Source organism: Cajanus cajan, chromosome 9, assembly GCF_000230855.2.
Source record: "Cajanus cajan strain Asha chromosome 9, NIPB_CcT2T_4, whole genome shotgun sequence".
In the NCBI taxonomy this organism is placed as follows: Eukaryota; Viridiplantae; Streptophyta; class Magnoliopsida; order Fabales; family Fabaceae; genus Cajanus; species Cajanus cajan.
Genome location: NC_138525.1, coordinates 24,620,501 through 24,644,713, shown reverse-complemented (window position 1 = coordinate 24,644,713; position 24,213 = coordinate 24,620,501). Strand labels below are relative to the sequence as shown.

At 31.4% G+C, this 24,213-nt stretch overlaps 2 protein-coding genes, 1 long non-coding RNA gene and 2 pseudogenes across 3 annotated transcripts; 3 read left to right on the top strand and 2 right to left on the bottom strand.

The window, feature by feature from the left end:
- The first annotated feature begins 1,636 nt into the window (after positions 1-1,636).
- Positions 1,637-4,946, top strand: LOC109811090 (pentatricopeptide repeat-containing protein At4g21065). The gene is made up of 2 exons (XM_020374723.3): positions 1,637-2,416; positions 3,589-4,946. The coding sequence occupies exons 1-2, from the start codon at positions 1,724-1,726 to the stop codon at positions 4,729-4,731; spliced, it is 1,836 nt and encodes a 611-aa protein (XP_020230312.1). The 5' UTR covers positions 1,637-1,723; the 3' UTR covers positions 4,732-4,946.
- A 181-nt stretch (positions 4,947-5,127) lies between these two features.
- On the bottom strand, positions 5,128-11,028 carry LOC109811101 (putative polygalacturonase At3g15720). The gene is made up of 10 exons (XM_020374742.3): positions 10,946-11,028; positions 10,742-10,867; positions 7,893-8,030; positions 7,082-7,222; positions 6,693-6,728; positions 6,373-6,583; positions 6,180-6,261; positions 5,780-5,888; positions 5,564-5,668; positions 5,128-5,481 (listed from the first exon to the last, which is right to left on the bottom strand). Exons 1-10 carry the CDS (start codon positions 10,946-10,948, stop codon positions 5,254-5,256), a joined length of 1,179 nt encoding a protein of 392 aa, XP_020230331.1. The 5' UTR covers positions 10,949-11,028; the 3' UTR covers positions 5,128-5,253.
- A 3,425-nt stretch (positions 11,029-14,453) lies between these two features.
- On the top strand, positions 14,454-16,212 carry LOC145951818 (uncharacterized). Its single transcript, XR_014429752.1, has 2 exons — positions 14,454-14,839; positions 15,989-16,212. It is a non-coding gene; the product is annotated as an uncharacterized LOC145951818 (long non-coding RNA).
- Positions 16,213-20,345: 4,133 nt separating this feature from the next.
- On the top strand, positions 20,346-21,916 carry LOC109811058 (uncharacterized; annotated as a pseudogene).
- A 1,158-nt stretch (positions 21,917-23,074) lies between these two features.
- LOC109811066 (uncharacterized) lies at positions 23,075-23,744 on the bottom strand (annotated as a pseudogene).
- Between the last annotated feature and the right edge of the window lie 469 nt (positions 23,745-24,213).

Sequence of the window (24,213 nt, the reverse complement as noted above, 5' to 3'; positions counted from 1 at the left end):
TCACCTAAAAAGGAGGTCTAGAACTCTAGTTATGACTATTTTAGAGAACAAGGGTCAAGCTGTTAGTATTGATCATATCTGTTGCGAGTTTTAACATTTTTAGCCAAGTAGACGATTTATTTAGAATTTCATGTCTTTATAAGAGTTGTAGATTATCCTCTTATTTTTCTTTTGAGATAGGTTTGAGCTTATTTGGATGAGTATATCTGTCTATGTGTTGTCTTCTTTGATAGTTGTCGAAGAGAGACACATGTTGTTTTGAGGTGTTAAGATGTTATCATGTGGATTAAAAAGTTGTATGATACTATGTTGTATAGTTGGTTCATATATGTATGATATATGATGTAAATTGGTGCTTGATTCATATGTATGCTTAGTAATGATATATATGAATGTTTAAACATGATATGATATGAATGTATGTTTATATGAGAATAATATTGATCATAGTGGTGGATTGACCATGTATGATGTATGATGCATTGTTGCATGAGATGCCTTATGGCATGTGTCTAGCCTAGGACTTGAAGAGAGGGAAAATGTTTTTGAACTAGAAGAACTCATATAGAGTTTCTTGAGAGTGGTGTTTGGATAGCCACTGGTTCGGGTGAGTCTTCTTTAAGTCCTTAATTAGTGTTGGAGCGGGGTATGAGGTCGAGAGTTATTCCTTTAACCAAGTACTGGGGAAGGTACGTGGTTCCTTGCAGATAGTCGGTGGGCGAACTCCACAAGTGACTTGGTAATGCATGTCAAGGTCATGGTAAGCCTGTACTCAGTTGTGCTATACTTGACGGTAAAATCGGACTTCCAAGTATGTAAGTGACATCATCCGAGTAAACTCGAGTGAGGATTAATATCCCGATTTGCTGTGATCGAGCGGGTACATTGGGTGTGAAAACGGTTAGGGTAGTTTTGGTAGGATGAGATATCACTTATACTGCTCTGTTGTTAGGGAGATCTCCTAGGTGAATGCGTGACGACGCATTAGATGATGAATATGCATTGATATCTGTTATGAGTTGCATTTACTACATGAGTAGTGTATGATAAAGTGTATGGTGTGACTCTGTGAGAATGATTGGTGATTTGATGATGGTGTAACATATATGTTTATTCTTTTGCTTACATGATTGATTATTGAACTCTAGCTTATCCTTTTGTTTCCATGTGGATGAACTGCGATGATCATATTGTGTATGAGAGTAAGTCAGGATTAGGTTGGAGCTGGTTGCTATGACTATTGTGGGATGTGGAGTTTTGTCCTAGTATCAGAGTTACCATATTAGGTAACTGTTTGTTTGTACTTGATCGATATTAAGAAAGTATTATTATTTTGGATGACTATATATATAGTATTGTATTTTGTGCATAGAAATGTAGTTTATTATTACTTGTATATATATGTATGTATTTAGTTATGTAGTTTAATATCTTTTTTTTAATTTACTAGTGTAATTAGTGTAATTCCACTAAATATAGAGAATATGATGAGTTATTACATTTGACATCCTTATAAATTATTTTGAATTTTAATTTTTTAATTAAATTCAAAATAAGATTGATGTATTAAAAATAGAGGAGTTGAGTGACTCTAATAGTTATATAAAGATAAAATATTAGAAAAGTTTCAAGCATAATCTGAATAGTGAAGAAGAAAGTGTTGGGAAGTATATGATAGAGACACATATCGATGACCTTAGTTTGACTGTTTGAGGATGAAGCAATGCAATTAACGAAACTATCCTCTGCAAGGTTCCAACTCCAACTCCAAGTTGAAGTCCCTTCAGGCACGACAAAACGCCGCGTTGCAGAGCAAAGCTGCTTGTCCCTCCTCACCTCATGCGAAAGTGTCGCCACCCTCACCCAAATCCACGCCCTCATCCTCAAACTCGGCCTCCACCGCAACCCCCTCGTCCTCACCAAGTTCGCCGCCACCTCCTCCCTCTTCGACGCCGTCCACTACGCCTCCTCCGTCATCTTCCCCGACCACGAACCCACCCCTCACACGCGCCCCTTCCACGACGTCTTCCTCTTCAACACCCTCATCAGAGCCTTCGCGCAAACCACGCACTCCAAGCCCCACGCCCTGCGCCTCTACAGCGCCATGCTCCGCCACGCCGTTCCGCCCAACAAGTTCACGTTTCCGTTCGTTCTCAAGGCCTGCGCCGGCCTCGCCGGCTTGCGCCTTGGCCAGACGCTGCACTCCTCGGTTGTGAAATTTGGATTCCAAGACGACTTGCACGTGCGGAACACCATGATTCATATGTACTGTTGCTGCGGGGAAGCCACTGAGAGTGCTCAGAAGGTGTTTGATGGAAGTCCTGAACGGGATTCCGTGACGTGGAGCGCCATGATCGGAGGGTATGCACGTGCGGGGAATTCTGCACGTGCGGTTGCGTTGTTTCGAGAAATGCAGGTAATAGTTGTTTGAATCTTGCATTCACGATTCAAATCCTACTATTACTAAGATTCGACTGTCATAAGATGGGCCATTAATAAATTTTATCATTTTTTTAATTAAAAATAAGATTAAATATATTTTTATTCCCTTAATTTTTGTCAATTTTTGTTTTACTTTGACAAATTTTTGTTCAAAGACTAAAAAAAAAATTAGCAAAAGTATAATTACTAAAAATATATATAATTCTTAAAAAAAAAAATTGGTTCCTTTTAGTCCTGATAGGTACATAAAATTTTACTTTTAGTCTATGTAGAAATAAACCACAAAGATTTTAAAGGAACAAAAATTATATATATGAAGACTAAAATGAAACCTTTTTAATTATAAGAATAAAGGAAAGTTTATGAAGTTGCAAGGATTAAAAGAGGAATTAAACTTTTTTTTCATCAGAATCATTTGTGAATCCAACTATACATAAATGAATTATCATCGATACATATTGTTTTCCATTTACAAAAGAAATTGAAAATGCATAAAAGTTTAGATTGTTAAATGAAAAAAAATTGAAGGTGTATTTTCTAAACTTATTATTTTTTGTTTTTGCATTACTTTTTCTTTTGTCAGTCACTTATACCGATGCATGTACTCTGTCTATTTCATTACTTAGTTTCCATTCTTCTAAAAAAAGATGTTTCAAAAACTCGTGTATAACTAATAATTTTGTTTTATGGGACCTATGGTTAAGTCGCTTTTATTTATTTATAGTATAATATTATTACATTGAATGTTTTATAGAGTAAACTCCCATTTTGATTCCTGATTTTAAAAGACATTGTCGTATTAATCCTTAAAATTGAGAAATTATTGAATAAAATATCAAATAAGTCTTTTAATTCAAATATTTATTGTGATTTTGATATTTGAATATATTGATATGTTATATTTTTAATCACACATTAACTTAGTTTTGTACTAATGTAATGGTGAATTTGTACTCTTAGACTTATTTTACAATTTTTAGTTTAAGAACTAATATAGGTGTTTACTCATACTATATATTTATATGAATATTTGAAGTTATTTTTCATTATATTTGAATCTTATGATTCGAAAAAATTTTGCTTTAGAATTCAAAAATTAGTTTAGCAGTTTACAATTTTGATCTTGATTTGATAGCCTTGATGCAGGTTACGGGGGTGTCTCCCGATGAGGTCACCATGGTTTCGGTTTTGTCTGCATGTGCTGATTTGGGTGCGCTTGAATTGGGGAAGTGGTTGGAGTCTTATGTTGAAAGGAAGAACATAACGAAGTCAGTGGAGTTGTGTAACGCGCTGATAGACATGTTTTCCAAGTGTGGTGATGTTGATAGGGCTGTGAAAGTTTTTAGGGAAATGGAATTGAGGACCATAGTTTCATGGACTTCGGTGATCGTTGGCTTGGCAACGCACGGTCGTGGATTGGAGGCTGTTTCGGTTTTTGATGAGATGGTGGAACAAGGGGTGGAGCCTGATGATGTTGCTTTCATTGGGGTGCTTTCTGCTTGTAGTCACTCAGGGCTGGTTGATAAGGGGCGTTACTATTTCAATACAATGGAGAATAGGTTCTGCATTGTGCCAAAGATCGAACATTATGGATGCATGGTTGATATGTTGAGTAGAGCAGGGCTTGTGAATGAGGCTTTGGAGTTTGTTCGAGCCATGCCGGTTGAGCCTAACCAGGTCATATGGAGAAGCATAGTCACTGCATGCCATGCTCGTGGTGAACTTAAGCTGGGTGAAAGCATATCAGAAGAGCTCATCAGGCGCGAGCCGATGCACGAGTCTAACTACGTGCTGCTGTCAAACATTTACGCGAAATTGCTGCGTTGGGAGAAGAAGACAAAGGTTAGGGAGATGATGGATGTGAAGGGGATGAGGAAGATTCCAGGTAGCACCATGATTGAGATGAATAATGAAATATATGAGTTTGTTGCTGGGGATAAGTCACATGATCGGTACAAGGAGATATATGAAATGGTGGAGGAGATGGGAAGGGAGATAAAGAGAGCAGGTTATGTGCCTACAACATCACAGGTGTTGCTTGACATTGATGAAGAAGATAAGGAAGATGCTTTGTATAGACACAGTGAAAAGCTTGCTATTGCTTTTGCTCTTCTGAGTACGCCCCCTGGAACACCTATTAGAATTGTGAAGAACCTGCGCGTTTGTGAAGATTGTCACTCTGCTACTAAGTTCATATCTAAGGTTTATAACCGGGAGATTGTTGTGAGGGACCGCAATCGTTTCCACCATTTCAAGAATGGTTTGTGCTCCTGCGGAGACTTCTGGTGACAAATTGGTAAGAGGTATCTAAAATTTTCTATTCATTTGTTGAAGCCTGAAAGTGCTTCGAAGTTTTGATCAAGTGCTTGAAAACTAATTAATGGAAACAAATACAAGGACAGTGCATTTTGTTCTCATCAATATGTTAAAATTCAAACTCTTAAAAATATGTGAATTGTATAAAACAAAACTTATATGCATTTCTTCAAGTTTTTTTTTTTTTTTCCTGTTGTTCTTCAATCAAAATTGAAGTTTCATATCAATAAATCTACTTAATAAAGGATTACATGAGGTCAACATAAATTATTGAAGTAATCTTCAATTTTGATTAGATAACCATAATAAAAGCGCCTAATTTTGTGAGAATGTTTACATAAAGTCGACATCACTTATTGTACTGATATATGATACTCTAATGCCAATTTTCTATTAATCATTTGTTTTATAAACTTTCTTACATCGGTTCAAAACTAACAAATTAAGGAAGAACTGACATCCTTGTTATCTAATCAAGGTAGACATGTCTCTTTATTAATGTAGACAAGGGACTCGTGGTGAAACAATATCAGTGGTTTTCCCATGAACATTGCTGCATGTTGCAGCAGCTGGCTTCTTTGGATCGATTGAGGTAATGTTGATTTGTTTCAGGGTAATATTGTCACACCCGATCTTGGCACAATCCAGCACAACTGCATTCTCACTGATACATGTTCCATAGATATTGCTAAATGTGACATCACTCACTTTTAATGCGTCCTTCTGCAACCAAAATAAAAACAAAAATGATGCATATTGTCCATAAACAAATAAACTGAAGTAATTGATGAGAAAGAATATTAACCTTTTCTGGAGTGCGCATGTAATGTTGGGTTATATATATTGGGTAATTTGTTCGATTGACGCTGATATTCTGGAAGGTGATATCCCTTGCGTATCCTTTTCCACCCTTTAAAAAATAGAATGAATTTTTTTGTTAATTAAAATTAAGATACAGATATAGGGTCTTATTGTATAGTTTTTCATATCCCAAATTAAAGCATATAGTATTATTACTTACTGGCCATGTCTTGATTCTAGCTGCACTATCAGCTCCATCGAATATGCAATTGCTGACGTTCACATGTTCTACAAATTCTGTTTCCCCACCTTCCCCTAGACTCCCCACACTGCAAAAAAATTTGAGAGGAATGGTTCATTCATAAAACTTTAGTTTTAGGTGAAAACTCAAACTATATAAATGAAATGTTTGTACATGTAATGTAACAATTTATATTTCTCCCAACTTAAGCTTTTCTTTCGGTTTATGATAATAAGGAATGTCAATTTGTGCACGTTTTAGGACTAGCAAATGAATACACATATCTGTAACGAGCTTGATGAAATTCAAAGCTAAATTTTGAGCAAGGTAAATCACTATAACTAGATAATTTACATTTCATGAGTATTTTGAAGAATACCTAATGCCGTGACCCGGTCCACATGTGACATTGTTAACGTTGATGAATTGTGAGCCACCTTTAATAGCAATGCAGTCGTCACCTAAATCATAAAATTATACGTGCAACCCATGAATCAAAGTTGAAGAGTCAACTTAGAGAAGAGAAAGGAAAACCATAACTAATTAAAAAAGGTTTATGTTTCATATGTTACCTGTTCTTATTATGGAGTCAAGAATGTTAACATGAACTGTATTTGTAAGATCAATTCCATCGGTGTTGTGACTTATTCCAACTGGCGAGTATATGTTAACATTTGAGATGGTTACGTCTTTGCTATGGACCACATAGACGTGCGATGCTGGCCCGTTGATGTGAGTGAGTCCTCTTATTTGAAGACCATCACAGTTTTCAAAAAGAAGAGCCTGCAAATATGAATATTAATAATTTATTATCATCGAATTTATAAATGCTAGTGACATACATTGGATGTTTAATCTTGAATACAAGAGTATGAAATCTAGAGTTTCAAACCGTGGGTATTCCCTTGCATCCTGTAGTTCCAGTCAGCTGCAAGTTCAAATGGAACATTGTTAGATGATTAATCTTACTTATAATGAGTGCTAAAATAGTTATGTCCGAGCTGTTAGGATACAAACAAGTCCTTTATTAATAAAATAAGATAAGAAATAATAATTTATATAGCACAAATATATTTCAATGATTGAGATGCTTTTTAAGTGATGACAAAAAATAAAACTATAAAAAAGTTAAAATAAAGGAAAAACCACTTCTTCCTATTCAAACTAATGTATGATAATAGCTAAATAAGTAGATTATTAAATTTAATTTAGAAAGTAGGTGAATAAGTATTCATGTTTGGTGTAAATAAAAAATAAAAAATAAAAAGTCATTGCTATTACATTGCCCCACCAATCTTGACCCTGACCATTGATTACTCCTGATCCATGAACTGTCAAACCACGAACGTTAAGGAAATGAAGCCACCGTCTTGAACATGTTCCCCATGCATCTCTCTTAGGTGCAAGTAGGGTGCCCTGAATCTGCATCCTCAAGCATTAAATTTAATCAACTTACACACTTAAGCATACACAACCTCCTTGTTTAATGTTTAAGATTATATAAAACTTAATAAATACAATTAATAATACATCTGATTTCATAAAAAATAAATTATATAACTTCCTAATATATCCTTAAACCTTTTGAGTTCTCACCAATTAAATAAGTATTAAAAGAAAAAAAGACAACACATTTATTAAGGTATAATAGAAGAAAAAAATATTTAATAATAAATTGATATACTAAAACGACAATCAAATTTAAAAAAAAAATGACAAAACATTAAACAAAATGAAACGGAGGTAGCTAGTATTGATTTTCAGAAAAATAATCTAACAATTGATAAGTTTACAGTGAACCATAGTTTAATTTTCATGTCATTGTAAACTTTTTTTATATTATTAATTATTTAGAAATCCCTCTCAATATTTTTTTAAAGTAACTATTAAAAAAATTAATAATGTTAATATACATGATAATTTATAATTAAAATACTGTATAAGAACTATTTAAACTATTGTACATTCTAATCAAATTCACTGGAAAAATTGTAGATTTAGTATTATTATCCTGTTTCTATTCTTTTGCCATAAAAATATTCAGCATATAAGAGTGATAGGAATAGAATTTGAAGGTTTCTAGTGTTTATACCTCAATATCAACATTCTGGGATTTGCAGGAACCTTTGAATGTTGTTTGTTGCACAAAAAACGAATGCCCAGCTGGCACCATAAGCGTTGCATTGCCATGACTTGTTCCACATAAAGCATTCCATGCTTCCACAAAAGCCTACATAAGATATAGCATAGCATATTAAAATTTAGAAATTTCCTCCAATTTCTCTTTAATATATGGAATTAGCAAGTATTCTTTTTTTTTTTTTTGTATTATTTTTTTCCTTCACACAACTTGGCCAAAGACTAATTCGACTTGTGGTATTATGCATGACGGTCTTTTTAGTATTATGCATTATGGGTATTATTAAATTTAGGTTGAATAAAAATATTGAAAGCATTGAATGTAAAATAAATACATAAATAAATAAATAAAGTAAAGAAACTAAGACGTGATTTTGAACAAATTGAACAAGCAAGCCATGTCTTTAACGAATAATAAATCAATCCTTAATTCCTTATATTAAATCTAAGTTAAAAATGGGGTAAAAAAAAATCTAGTTCTCATTTAATGTGTGAAATTCTTCTATTGTACGTAAATAATTGAATGTATTTTTTATTAAATAAAAAATCTAGAATTATAATTAAATGTATTACTTCATCTCTATAAGAATCAATCCGGTGAAAAAAAAAATCATATTTTTATTAAATAAAAAAATATATTAAATGTAAGTAATAAAAAGAAGAAATAGGAAAGCTAAAAAATTAATTTGTTAAACATAATAAAAATATTATTATAGATGAAAAACTAGGCCTTGTTTATTTACTAATTTAAAAAATCCACAAATATGAAAGTATTGTTGCATGAGTATATTTCTATTTTTTAAATGCCTGAAATATCAATCACTTACATAGTGTTTACGTAGTTGGAAGGGAGGGGAGGGGAGGAATGAGGAGGGAAAGTGTTTTTTTTTTTTTATTTTTTTATTTATTTTAAATTATTGTTTGGTTCAATTTCTAAAATGGAAGGGGAGTTGAGCAAAACTCTTCCTTATAATTTTGGTTCCCGTCTAATATTAGAAGATTTTGAGGAGAGACAAAAGAATTTTAAAACATTTTTAATATAATGTCCAAAGTATTTTCACTTATATTTTTTAATTTAAAATTATAAATAAAAAAAAGTAAATTAATTTTTTAAATTCATTCTCTCACCTTGAAAATCAAATAAGAAAAAGAATTACCTCTCATCCCTTCCTCTCCTCTTAATTAAACATAAAATCCCCTCATTTAAATCATGGATAAAAAAACATTTCAATTAACTATTTTCAATTTTGGTTTTAGAACTCTTGTTTTCAAAACAAACTTTTTAAAATCAACTTAAATTAACGTGAGTGAATAGATTTTCATCGCTTAATAAAGCGGTTAGGATTTATATCCTGATTCTTGCATAAAAAAAAAAAATTAAGTTGAGAGAGAATATCTATCTATTTACTATATATTAAGTCTTTAAAAAATATTAATTTTTGTCTTTGTATTAAGTAATATGAAATTATTTTACAAAATAGTTTATATATATATATATATATATATATATATATATATATATATATATATATATATATATATATATATATAAAGTGAGAAGTGAATCAAATAAGTTGTAAGAAACGTAATTTTAAATCGAGTATATATTACTCCGACCAACCATCTGTTGTTAAGATATATGATTTACAACAAAATAATATCATGAGTTTAATGATTGAGTAAACTGTATTTTTAAGTCATTTTTCTACAACATAAAATTTATAATTTTGATTCTTTTATATAAAAATATGTAATATTAGTCTCTTAATTTTATAAAATTTATAATTTTGATTCTCTTATTAAATATTTATCCATTGATTACTAAAATTATAACATTTGTTATAATTTTATTTTAAGTAGATGATATAATAATTAATATTTAATAATATTTATGTTAAATTTTACTTTTAATCCTTATTTTTATCTCATAAAAGTGATAAAATGAAATAAAAATGAGAACTAAAAGTATAATTTAACTTAAATATCGTTAAATATTATTTATTTTGTGATTTATAGTGTCTTACAATTTTAAAGATCAACCCATAAATATTCAATGAGAAAACTGAAATCGTAGATTTTACAAAATTAAGAAACTAAGATTATGAATTTAAAAATAGAAGATTAAAATTGTGAATTTGATATTATAGAGAAAAAAAATACAATTTAACCTTAATAATATAAAATTTGGAGTAAAAAAGAGGGAAACACATTTAATCTAAATAAAAAAAACTAAAATAAATTAAATTAACTTTTATATTATAAATCTTAATTTTCATTCATGAATATGATAAATTCTCTTATTACACTCTCCATTAAATTGATTTTTTTTCTTCCAATTTTCTAATACTTATTTTTCGAATTTATTATTCATCTTAAAAACTTAAATCTTTATTTTAATTTATATTTTTTTATTTAAAATTATAAATATTTGTAAAATATACGAGATATAAGTCTCTTAGATTGTAAGAAAGTATCCTATCTTTATAAAAAAAAAAAAAAAGATTGTAAGAAAGTAAAATTTAACATAAAAGAATACATTTTAAAGAGATAAAAATGAACATTTTAACAATTGAAAAAGATATATAAACTTTACGAAAACAAGATAATAAGATAGGAAATAAAAATCATGACTTTCAAAATCGAAAATTTAAATCTATTTTATCATGACATGAATAATAAATCATTGGTAATTACCCAAAAAAATATATATCATTAGTGAAATTCGTGAGAACTACAAGATTCATTTTTTTTTTAAAAAAAAAAGTGGCAAAAGATTTGTAGGAAACGTTATGATAATATTACTTTAGAATCATCAGAGTGGCCATCTCCTTTGGCACCATATTTAAGCACGTCAAAGATTTGGCCATTTCCAACCCATGAATTGCAGGATACAGTAGAAAAGATCAAAAGTCCAATTATAAACAATCCCTGTCACATAGATATACACGAATTAGAAGATAAAACCTAGAACAATGGAATATGCAGATAACTATTATTTTCACTAACCATAGTGCAAATGTATTCGGAAAGATATGAAAAAACTACAATATATTATTCACTTGCTATCTGCAGCTAGAGGCATTTCTCTATCTCTGTATATAAAGTACGCAAACAATATCCTAATATTTAATGTCATTTATTAATTATGCAATTAATCTTACTTTTTTATATATATTTTTTATCATTCTTAAAAGTAATTTTACTTATATAAAAATGAACTAATTATTTTTCCTTATATATTATTGATATTTTTCCTTATATTATTGTATTTTACATTAACATGAAATGTCACTCATTAAAAATGTGACAATATTCATGTGTGTTGACATTTATGATATTACAAGAAAATATAAAATTAAAAAAAAAAGTAATTTCATAAGTATTATTAGAACCTATGACATTGATTATCAACTTCTTTATTTAAATCACTAAGTTATTATTAATGATATTTTAATATATTTTTTTTTAGAAAAGAGAATTATTATTATTATTATTATAATAACTTTTTATCTTTTTAAATTGAAAAGAGTAAACTTTTACTCCTGTGTCTATCTTTTAGTACAATGAGCTAGGAAGAAAAATTAAATAATTATTAAAAAAATGTGATTTATAAAGCATTATTAAAAAATTATTTAATATTTTGATAAGATCTTGACAATAGTCAGAGATCTAAATGACTATTATTGAAAATCTTATTTATAAATTATTATTAAATAAATATTTAATATTTTGAGAAGATATTCACAATAATGAAATAGAAGGAAGATTTAAATGATTATTTCTAAAAATCTTATTTATAAACTATTATTAGAAAATATTTAATATTTTATAAGATCTTCACTTAAATCAATTTAAAAGAAGATCTAAGTTGTTATTGCTAAATATATTATTTATAAATTATTATTAGAGAATGTTTAATATTTTATAAGATATTCAGAATGTATAAATAAGAAGAAGATTCAAATAATTATTGTCAAAAAGCTTAAATATGTTTTTAACCTAATAATGAACATATTTTGATTTTAATTTAGTAAATATTTTTCTTTGTTTTTCATCTTTTAAAATTTAAAATTATTATTTTTAGTCTCTACTATTAAGTGATCTTTTTAATTACTTATATTTTTATTAGAAGGTTAAATAACCGTCTTAAATAGCACCTACAACTATCTATGATACCATGTTATTGTGTGACATATCTATATTTTTCTATTTTTTTAAATGTTATTTATTTATCTTAAAATAATTTTTAGGGTTAAAAAATAATTACATTAAACTTTAGAGAGATAAAAATCATATAAAAATAATTTACGAAGACTAAAATTAAATTTTTATTTTATATAGATCAAAGACACAATTTACAAATTTTAGAAGAATAAAAAACAAATAATTTTTTTTTATAGAAACTAAAATCCAAACTCACTCATTTTTACAGACATTAAAAAATATTGTAAACCTTGTTGAAAACATTATTTATAAATTATCATTAAAAAATATTTAACATTTTGATAAGATTTTCACGATAATCAAATAGAAAAAAAATATTTAATTGGTTATTGTTAAGAATCATATTTATAAATTATTAATTGAAAATATTTAGCATTTCGATATGATCTTTATAATAATCAAATAGAAATAACTAAATAAGAAGAAAATTCACAAGATTATCACTCCGAATCCTCTTATATTTGTGCATGTATTAATAAATAAATATCATTACATATATACTCCTATTAATATTTTTTATAACTTTCATATAACTTTAACCGATCAAACCATCATTGAATTGTGTCATACTATATTCATGATCATGTATGTTAAATTTTATATAAATTAGAACTTTTTTTATATATGTTATCTAATAATAAATATTTATGTATATCTTAAATATTATATTACATGTTAAAATAAAGTGATGTGATAAATTAATAAATAATTTTTAAATTATATAAAATTTTCTTATAATTGAATTAATTAGTAAGAATATTAAACACTGTAACTATTAATGTTTTAAAAATCGAACTAATCATCAAATCGATTAAAAAATTAAGTTAATAGACCAGAGATTGAATTGGATAACCCAATTCCTATTAACTTTTTTTAAAAAATATTCATACATATCTCATACCTATTAATTTTAATAAGATTCATGTCTTATTTAAAAAAACTCCAAAAAAAATTACAAATATATTTTATATATAATATAAATAAATTAAAAATATATTATAAAAATAATTTAGATCAATAATATATGAATTATACAAGTTAATTCGATGGTGGTGTTCATTGGAATTGGGTGGTGTTGGGGGTGTGTAAAAGGCAAGAGTATCGATACAGGTTCTGAATTTTTTTCCGAATCATCTTATGCATAATTAAAATAATAATATTTTTTTTAATCAATTTATTATAAAATAATTATTTTTAATAAATTTATTAAAAAGTATTATTATTTTAATTATTCGGACGAAGTTTTGAAAAAACGGTTGGAAGGCTGAATCATTAGTCAAACAGAATTGCTACATCCTCCGAATTCGGAACGGAAGTACAGTTCAAAATTTTAAAATATTAATAACAAATTTATTATTAAATAATTATTTAATTTAATATTTTATAATTTAAATTAATTTTTTAAACATTCGGTATATGTTTTAGACAATTCAGTCAGAGGATGAAGAATTTTTCTTAGTCAAAAGACAAGCAACCATTGAAATTAGAAAACATGAAAAGATGAGTGAGACAACCTTGGGATGCATGGGTTCCTTAGAGCACCTCTAACGGGGTGCTTATTATGTATCTTAAGAATAAGTAACAATGCTTACAAAAAACTCCTATTGGAGTGATCTTAAGTGACAAGACAATTTTTTAAATTTTTTGCTCTGTTACTTGGAGAAGGAACAATGCTTAGCACTCAAAAATTTGAAATAAAGAGGTTTGATTGGTTGATGTTGATCCATGGTGGAACATGGACAGAGGTTTTGGAAATTAAAAAAATAGATAAAACTTCCTTCACCTGGTTCTCCCTCTGGTGGTCATGTTTGTAGTTGCCACCGGACGTCCGAGCGGAGGGTTCTCGACGCCGGCCGCACGTTGCTGGCTGGGCGCACGATGGTGGTGGCAGAAACCATCCGCGTTCGGGAACCTCTACCACGTGTCTCTGTGGTCATCCGTCGCGCATCTCCGAGCAGATCTCCTCAACCGTGCGCATCTCCGAGCAGACCCACTTCGCCCAACCAAACCCCTTCTGGCGTGCGAAGCTTTGCCCGACCAGATCCCCCTAATGCGCGCGACTTTGCCCAACCAGACCGCCCCGGTGCACGTGACTTCGCCCGACCAGACACCCCTAGCGCGCGTGACTCCTATAACATCCCAGTTTTCAATAAAGTTATTATTATTATTATAATAATAATAATTATTATTATATGGTATTTGATCATAATTATTTTAATAATTATAGAAGAATATTATTTTGTACGTTTTAAATAATTATTGTTTTGGACAATTATTTTGTACGTATTAAATAAGTATTTTTTATTAGCATATTTAAATAAATATTTATATGTTTTAAGAGAAGATTGATTTTATATGATATTTTGTTATTGAAATTATATTATTATATTTTGGGTCAGAAATATATTATTATTATAGAGGAAAAATATTTTATAATATACATGTATTTATTTTATTTAATTATTTTGAGGAAAAAGAAAAGTGAGTTAGAAGAGAAGGAAAATGGGTTGGGTTGACCCAGCCCAATGTATTAATTTTAAGGAGTCAGGTAGCGTTAACCCTATCTACCTCATTTGTGTTCTGAAGGGTTAGGAAAAAAAAAGGAGAAACAAAGAGCTCTAAGGAAGAGTACTCAGGAACGACCTTAGATCACACCTTTGTCTTCTGCCCATCCAGGTAAGGGGGGAGTGAGAAACCTCGCTCTGGGTGTGGGATTGTATGCTGGGTAGTGGGATTGGCCCCCAATCCTGTGTTTGTTGTATTTTTGTATGCTCATGTATGAGGGATTTCTCCCAATTGTATCTGTTTTGCTTATTATTTTTCTTATATGCAATTAATTGTATGATTTGAGATTTCTATGGGTTCTTATGGGAAACCCTATGAGAAACAGGCAAAATATGAATATTTTCTGTTTTGCTATCTGATTGCTCTATTGTATTCCTCGTTGAATGTAATGTGTAAGTATGTGATTAATTTTGAGAATAAATATGTTTTGATATGATTTAGAGTGCTATGTGGGTTTCTACGGGAAACCTATGAGAAAATAGGCAAAATATAAATATTTTCTGTTTTGCTTTTTGAATGTTCTGTTACGTTCCTTGTGTGATGTATAATGTAAATATGTATTTAATTTTATAAATAAACGAGTTTTGATATAAATTAAAGTGCTCTGTGGAGGCTTTGTGAATATGATGAGATAATATGAAATGTGATAATGAAATGTTATGACGAAATGTGATGATGTGAAATGACCATGGGAAATGATAATGTGATATGAGAATGCATAGAGTCGTGATTGACATGCATCATTTGCATAAGTGTTTTAAGGGTATGATATGGAATACACCGCCAGAGAAGGCCCCCTAGTGTAAAAGCTTTGGGGATTAGTCCTTGGGGATAGCTCGGTTTGGAAGTCTCAGTCTCGCCCATTGTGTGCATGGGATGTATCTTGCGCGACTTAGCTATCCCGACGAGACTCTGGTAGTATATTCTTCTAGTGAGAGTGCGCAGAGGGTGTGACCCGGCATGTACTCCTAGACTACTCTTCGTGTATTGCTAGCGACAATATGCCATGTGATGTTTTACTGGCGCCACATGCATGATAATGTGAAGTTCGTGTCCATGCATGTGCATCCTTATTATTAAATGATGATAAATTACTATTTGTATGACTTGGATGATTGAATAAACTATTGTTGTTGATTGATCTATGAGATAACTGTATTGTTTGTGTTTGGCTATCCGGTGTGCGTTCCTACACCGTGAGCCAGAGTGAGATGTTTCTCACTCCCTTCTTTTGTGTTGTTTCTCTTGTTTGATATACAGGTGATCATCAGCGTGAGACTGAGGATGTTGGTGATGAAGCTTAGGCTTCTATGTTGGATTTTGCTCTGATAGGACATGTGACATCGGGACATAGATAGGATTAGTTTAAAATGTTCTTATTAAATTATTTTGGAAAATTCAGTTTTATTTCTTTGTAATTTTACTGGCATGTTATTTGGATTAAGTTTATGAATGTGAACTCTTTACCCTTACGTGGTTGGAAATTTGATTTTTATTGATGAAAAATTCTATTTTTTTTTTATAATTACTGTATATGTATGTTGGGGTAGAGGGTGTCACAACTCCTCTGACCAGACCCCTAGCACGCGCGCGTTTCCCTCGACTAGACCCCCTCCGCTGAGACCCCTCAACCAATTCTGGGGTCACACATGGTGAAACTTTGAGAGAAAGAGAGAGTGAAGAGAAAGAGAAAGAGACGTGAGAGATGTGAGAGACAAGAGAAAGAGAAAGAGACGTGAGAGATGTGAGAAAAGTGAGACTTGAATGAAAAAAAGAGACGTTGAGGTTACCGTTGAGAGACGTTGGGAGAGACATTGGTGTTGTGTGTATAAATTGATGTTCAATATTCAATTCATTTGCACTCCATTATTCAGTTTATTTGCACTTCACTGTCTAAGTTTACTATTCATTTCAAAAATTTTACTATTCACATCCAAAAAAATTTCTTATTTTATTTTTGTTCATCTATAATTTTTTTTTATGTTCTAGCACATGGATCCCAACCAATATAATTTTCAAAGTTATTTTAATTATTTACAAAACTAACCACTACCTCTAACCTCTTCTGGTGAAAATTCTCAAAATCCTCAATTTTTTATATACCCACCACCACCACCACACTCAACCAATGATAATTCTTTGAATCCCCCTTTTTTTATGTATCCACCACCAATACCAACCAATCCCAATATATTTTTTAGGCCTTCAAATTTTTCTGAAAAAGTTGTGGAGTCTCAAGTTCGGGAAACAGATTCACCAATTGGTTCAATATCTGAGTCTCAAGTTTGGCTAGAGAACATCATGAAGTTAGATGAAAACACATAGAAGAGGGGTTGAATATGTGTGTGTGTTGTGAACAAAGAGAATTTTGAACTCGTTTTTGCAAGAAGACCTTTGTTCGTCCAATAAGAATATGTTTTTAAGCGTTTGACGATTCTGCATAAATTGCTTAGCAAAGGGTGTTTGCGTCTGAGAGTTTTATTGTATGCTTTAGGAAGATGTTTCTTAAAGTAATAAGTTAAATGTGTGCATCTTTCGTTTAAGGATAGTTGCGTTTTGGAAACAAGCAATAGATGAAACTTTCAGTTTAATAAGTAATCTAAACACGGTTTGCGTTTGCGTCTGAAAATTGGTTTCAATGAAGAATAAACGTTGGACGAAATTTCATAAGATGATTTGACAGTCAAGTAAAATTTTCGTCTGAAATATAAATAAGTAGTGCAAGTTTTTTTATACTAGTTCGCTCAAACTGAGCTACGTCCAGTCTCCTTCAACTGAAGGGTTCCACTAGATAAACAATTCAATACAAAAGTATTATCGACCACTTCTGGCCTGTTGACTTCACTCATCAATGCTAGTATATTCTTATCAGCCTCTTTAGGCTAGCAATGAGTATTATGGACCACCCAGGTTAGAATCACTCCTGGTCCAAGTATTCTTGACCTCTCCAGGCCCTGAGTATTCTAGACCATCCTGGTCACGGCCACTCCTGGTCACGAGTATTCTCAACCACTCCTGGTTGGCTAGCTTCACTCACCAGCTCTAGTATTCTTAAACCACTTCTGGTTCCCAAGTATTCTCGACAACTCCTGGCCTGCCAGCTTCACTAACCAGCGCTAGTATATTCTTATCAGCCACTTCTGGCTAGCAGTGAGTATTATGGACCACCTAGGTCAGAACCACTCCTGGTCCAAGTATTCCCGACCACTCCTAGCTTGCCAGCTTCACTCACCAGCGCTAGTATTCTTTAATCAACCTCTTCAGGCTCGTAGTGAGTATTCTTTGACTAGCCTCTTCAGGCTTTACAGATGATAGACTTATAATCAAGTTTGAGTGTTTGGGTTACTCTCACAGAGAGGATACAAAGGTTTACTACACTTTCTAAGGTTTCACTACCTTAGTCCTACAAAGATTTTGTGTGTGCGTTACTCTTTACAAAGAGGATACTTAAGGTTACAACACTCACTAAGGTTTCCTACCTAAGATACGCTTGGAACACCTTAGACTACAGAGATGAATACAATGATACATTGTAGTTTTGACTATGAAGAATCGATCTCTGATTTCTCTGTTTTTCTTTTGGGCTTGATATTACTTTTGGTGCTTAATGCTCAGAGCCTAAGGCAATGCCTATGGTCATTCTTTTGTTTCTTCTTGCCAACCTCTTTCGGTTTGAGGTTATTGCATACTTATAGGCCTGTAGAATTTTCTCGATGCATATGTCCGTTGAAGCCGATATAGTCGTTCATGACTAGTTTGATCCTTTCATTTAATGCACTAGATCTTGCATTAAATGTTGCTTCCTGTTTATGAACAATGTGTATACTGTTCTGAATCTATAGATTCTAACTTTCACAAAATCCTAGAGATTAGCTGCAAAGACGTTATCTTTATCAGAAAAGTAGGTGTCCTTTTTCTTACACACTCGGGATTTGACGTTTTGTGCTTACTTTCTTTCTTTCTTCTTGTCTTCTCACAATTTCAATGACTTCGTGTGTTCTCCTGTGAGTGTGGACGATATTCAAATTGTTCTTTGAAACTTGATTTCTTAGGTGATTGCGTGACAATTTTCGTTTGCGTCTAGTAGTTCATATGTAGCTCAAGCCTTGACCTTTATTTGATTATTTGTTATTAGCGCATTGACTTTTCCTTTCATCTGGTCAACTTGTATATGGTCAGACTTTCAAATTATCTTTGACCAACCTTCGTCCGAGTCTTTATGTTTTGCTTTAGGTTGTGCTTGACGCGCTTTTGTCTTGTTCTTGATTTGGCTTGTTGGATGCTTGTGTTAGCCTTTCGTCTATCGTCTTGTATCGTCTGATGCATATGCTTGTTCTTCATCTTACTTATTCTTATGTTTTTCTGAAACAATAACACACTTGTTAAAGATAACATGTATTTTATTTGTCGCACTCAAAACCTTGTTGTGAGTTTCTTCGTCTGACTTAACACATCACACTTGATGTAGGAGGGCAATAAGGAGAAGAAATATGTACTAAAAAAAGTCATGTGTAAGCTTTTCTGTCGAAGAGGATAATCTACTTATTCAATCATGGCTCAACATTTCGAAGGATCCAATTGTTGGAGTTGATCAAACTGGAAATAGTTTCTGGATTAGAATCAAGGAGAATTACAACAACAATCGCAATTAATTTCTAGTAAGGAATTCAGGTCAGTTAAAAAGTCGTTGGTTTCGAATCAATAAAGCAATTCAATTATTTGTCGGATGTTATAAACAAGCTCATGATAATAAAAAAGTGGCAACTCAGAAAAAGACATCATCGCAAATGCATATAAAATTTACTCACAAGATGTAGGTGATATATTCAATTTTGAGCATGCATGGCTATTATTAAGAGATGAGCCAAAATGGAAATCTGAATCAATGGAGAGCTCTTCTAAAAGATCAAAGATTTATCTGGGCAATACTGAACGTCTTCTAACACAGATGCAGCCAGTGATTGTGAAGAATATGACTCAACAACACCAATGTCTCGTCCAATAGGTCAAAAGTAACAAAGAGAAAGAGTAAAGGAAAGGTTGGCAAAACATCTTCCGACAAAAAGGAGTTGGATAATATGACAAAAACAATGTTAAAAAGAAGTGTTGTAGTAAAGAAATTGGCTGAAGTGAAGGAAACAACTAAATTTAGTGCAATGTATGAAATTCTCATGAAGGACATATCTAGAATGACTGGGAAGCAACTCAAAGATCATGAATTGGCTTGTAATTTTATTAGGTGCAAATTAGGAGATTAAATATTATTGTAATTTTAATTTATACAAATTAGACTAGTTTTATTGTAATTGAATTTAATTTGTTGTATCTTTATTTTCACTTATGCTTATGAAACTAGCCGTTATAAATTAGCCGTTGTAAACTAGCCATTATAAACTAGCCATTGTAAACTAGTCATTGTAAACTAGCCGTTATGAAACTAGCCATTATAAACTAGCCGTTGTAAACTAGCCGTTGTAAACTAGCCGGTTTTTAAGACACTATATAATTGATACACATTTCTTACATCTCATTCTCAAAACCTACTTCAATTATTTGTCTCAAAGTCTATTTGTTGCTTCTTATTTTCTCTAAAGTTGACACTTTAGTTTTCAACAAAATGGATTCTGACAGAGACTTTGATGCTTTGTTTGAGCAAGTTATAGATTAGGAACTTGAAGACAACACCAACGAATATTTATAAGATTCGTACTTAAAAGACAACAACAATCTGACAACACTACTCGTCGAAGGAAAAAAAACATTGATGATTGATCGATGTCGTGAAGAAGGGCACAATCTATTGTTCAATGATTACTTCCCTGAGAACTCAGTTTACACAAATGCTCATTTTCGACGACGATTTCGAATGCAAAGGCACGTGTTCCTTAGAATTGTAGAAGCCCTTGGTCATTATGATGATTATTTCAAGATGAGGATTGATGCAACTCAAACGAAGGGTCTTTCACCATTATAAAAATAGACAGATGCAATTCATATATTAGCATATGGATCAAGTGCTGATAGTACAGATGATTACATTCGATTTGGTGAAAGCATCGCTGTGGAATGCTTAAAGAGATTTGTATCCGGTGTGTGCAACATATTTAGAGCTGGATACCTTAGGAGGCCTAACAATGAAGATGTTGAACGACTACTTCAAATGGGGAATGCACGTGGCTTTCTAGGTATGTTAGGGTCTATTTATTGTATGCATTAGGAATAGAAAAATTGTCCAGTTGCTTGGAAAGGACAATTTTGTCGAGGTGATCACGGCAAACCCATAATTATGCTTGAAGTTGTAGCTTCACAAGACTTGTGGATTTGGCATGCTTTTTTTGGCACCGCAGGTTCAAATATTGACATTAATGTGTTGAATGCTTCGAATGTTTTTAATGACGTTTTCTCAAGACAAGCTCCTACTGTACAATACATAGTGAATAGAACCCAATATAATATGGGTTATTATCTTGCTGATGGTATTTATCCGGAGTAGGCTACATTTGTGAAGACCATCCCTATGCCACAAGGAGAAAAGAGGAAATTATTTGCCGAACGATAAGAATCAGCAAGAAAAGATGTAGAGCGAGCATTTGGAGTATTGCAATCTTGATTTGCAATTGTGCATGGACCAACACGTGCTTGACATGTTGATACATTGAAGAATATCATGTATGCATGCATCATACTACATAACATGATAGTTGAAGATGAAAGACACACATACAATATTAATTTTGATTATGATAATGGTGGTAACAAAGTCTCGACTACCGATATATCTATTGGTCCTCATCCTATTTTTACTGCAACATTCTTACAAAGGAGGGCACATCTTCGTGATAGACAACAACAACAACACCGACAACTACAACACGACTTGCTAGAATATATTTGGGAACGTTTTAGACATCATAATAACGAAAATTAGTGCGTATTTCATTTTTATATTTAATTTTGTTGTAATTCTTGGTATTTCTTTTTATTATGTAATTTCTTTTTATTATTGTAATTTTTTTATTATGTAATTTTTTTATTATGTAATTTCTTTTGTTTGTTATTCATATTTATATATTATCCATAATAATTAATTTTATAAAAATTTATCATAAAGTGTAGTATGAGTTGTCAAAAAGTAGGGGTGCTTATAAGCAATTTCCATTGGAGCAAAAATTTTAAAAATATAGTATAAGTTGCTTATGAGTGTCATGGCACAGTGAGACCCATTTAAAGTGGTTGGGAGTTGCTTATAAACAACTCCTATCCACTTTAAATAGGTTTCACTATGCCACATCACTCATAAATAATTCATACTATATTTTTACAATTTTTGCTCCAATGAAAATTGCTTATAAGCACCCCCACTTTTTGACAACTCATACTTTACTTTTTGACAACTCACATTACACTTTTTGATAAATTTTAAAAAATTAATTATTATGGATAATATATAAATATGAATAATAAACAAAAAATTACATAATAAAAAAATGCGATAATAAAAAGAAATTACATAATAAAAAGAATTACCAAAAATTACAAAAAAAAATTAAATATGAAAGCTAAGAAATTGCATAATACTATAAATGCACGATAAAATATTTATAACAATAAATACGCATTAATTTTCAGTATTGTGTTGTCCGAAATTCCCAAATATGTCCCACCAAGTCGTGTTGTAGTTGTCGGTGTTGCTGTCTATCACGAAGAGGTGCGCTCCTTTGTAAGTATGTTGCAGTAAAAATAGGATGAGGACCAATAGATACATCGGTAGTCAAGACTTTGTTAACCATGATCATAATCAAAATTAATATTGTATATATGTCTCTCATCTTCAATTATCATGTTATGTAGTATGATACATGCATACATGCATGATGTTCTTTAATGTATCGACACACCAAGCACGTGTTGGTCTATGCACAAGTGCAAATTGAGATTGCAATACTCCAAATTCTCGTTCTACATTTTTTCTTGCCGATTCTTGTCGTTTAGCAAATAAATTTCCTCTTTTCTCCTTGTGGCATAGGGATGATCTTCACAAATGTAGCCCACTTTGGATAAATACCATCAGCAAGATAATAACCCATATTATATTGGTTTCTATTCACTATGTATTATACAACAGGAGTTGTCCTAACAAAATGTTATTAAACACATTCGAAGTATTCAACACATTAATGTCATTATTTGAACCTATTGTGCCAAAAAAAGCATGCCAAATCCACAAGTCTTATGAAGTTACAACTTCAAGCATAATTGAGGGTTTGCCGTGATCACCTCGACAAAATTGTCCTTTCCAAGCAATTGGACAATTTTTCCATTCCCAATGCATATAATCAATAGACCCTAACATACCTGGAAAGCCATGTGCATTCCCATTTGAAGTAGTCATTCAAAATCTTCATTGTTAGGCCTCCTAAGGTATTTAGCTCCAAATATGTTGCACACACCAGATACAAATATCTCTAAGCATTCCACAACAGTGCTTTCACCAATTCGAACGTAATTATCTGTACTATCAGCACTTGATCCATATGCTAATATACGAATTGCAGTTATGCATTTTTGTAATGGTGAAAGACCCTTCTTTCGAGTTACATCAACCCTCATCTGGAAATAATCATCATAATGACCAAGGGCTTCTACAATTCAAAGGAACACGTGCCTTTGCATTCAAAATCTGTCAAAATTGAGCATATTTGTAAACTGAATTCTCAGAGAAGTAATCAATGAACAATCGATTGTGCCCTTCTTCACGACATTGATCAATCATCATTTTTTTCCTTCGACGAGTAGTGTTGTCAGATTTTTGTTGCATCACAAGTGCTATTCTCATTATTTGTTCGTTGGTGTTGTCTTCAAGTTCCTCATCTATAACTTGCTCAAACAAAGCATCAAAGTCTTTGTCAGAATCCTTTTTGTGGAAAACTAAAGTGTCAACTTTGGGATAGAATAGGAAGCAACCAATAGATTTTGAGAAAAATAAGACAAGTAAGTTTTGATAATGAGATTCAAAAAATGTGTATCAATTATATAGTGTCATAAAAAACGACTAGTTTGCAACCGCTGTGACACCCTCTACCCCAACATACATATACAATAATTATAAAAAAAAATAAAATTTTCATCATTAAAAAAACCAAATTTCCAACCACGTAAGGGTAAATAGTTCACATTCATAAACTTAATCCAAATAACATGCCGGTAAAATTACAAAGAAATAAAACTGAATTTTCCAAAATAATTTAATAAGAACATCTTAAACTAATCCTATCTATGTCCCGATGTCACATGTCCTATCAGAGCAAAACCCAACATAGAAGCCTAAGCTTCATCACCAACATCCTCAGCCTCACGCTGATGATCACCTGTATAATAGTCAAAGCAAAACAACACGAGAAAAGGGAGTGAGAAACATCTCACTCTGGCTCAGAGTGTAGAAATATACGCCAGATAGCCAAACACAAATAAAACAGGTATAACAT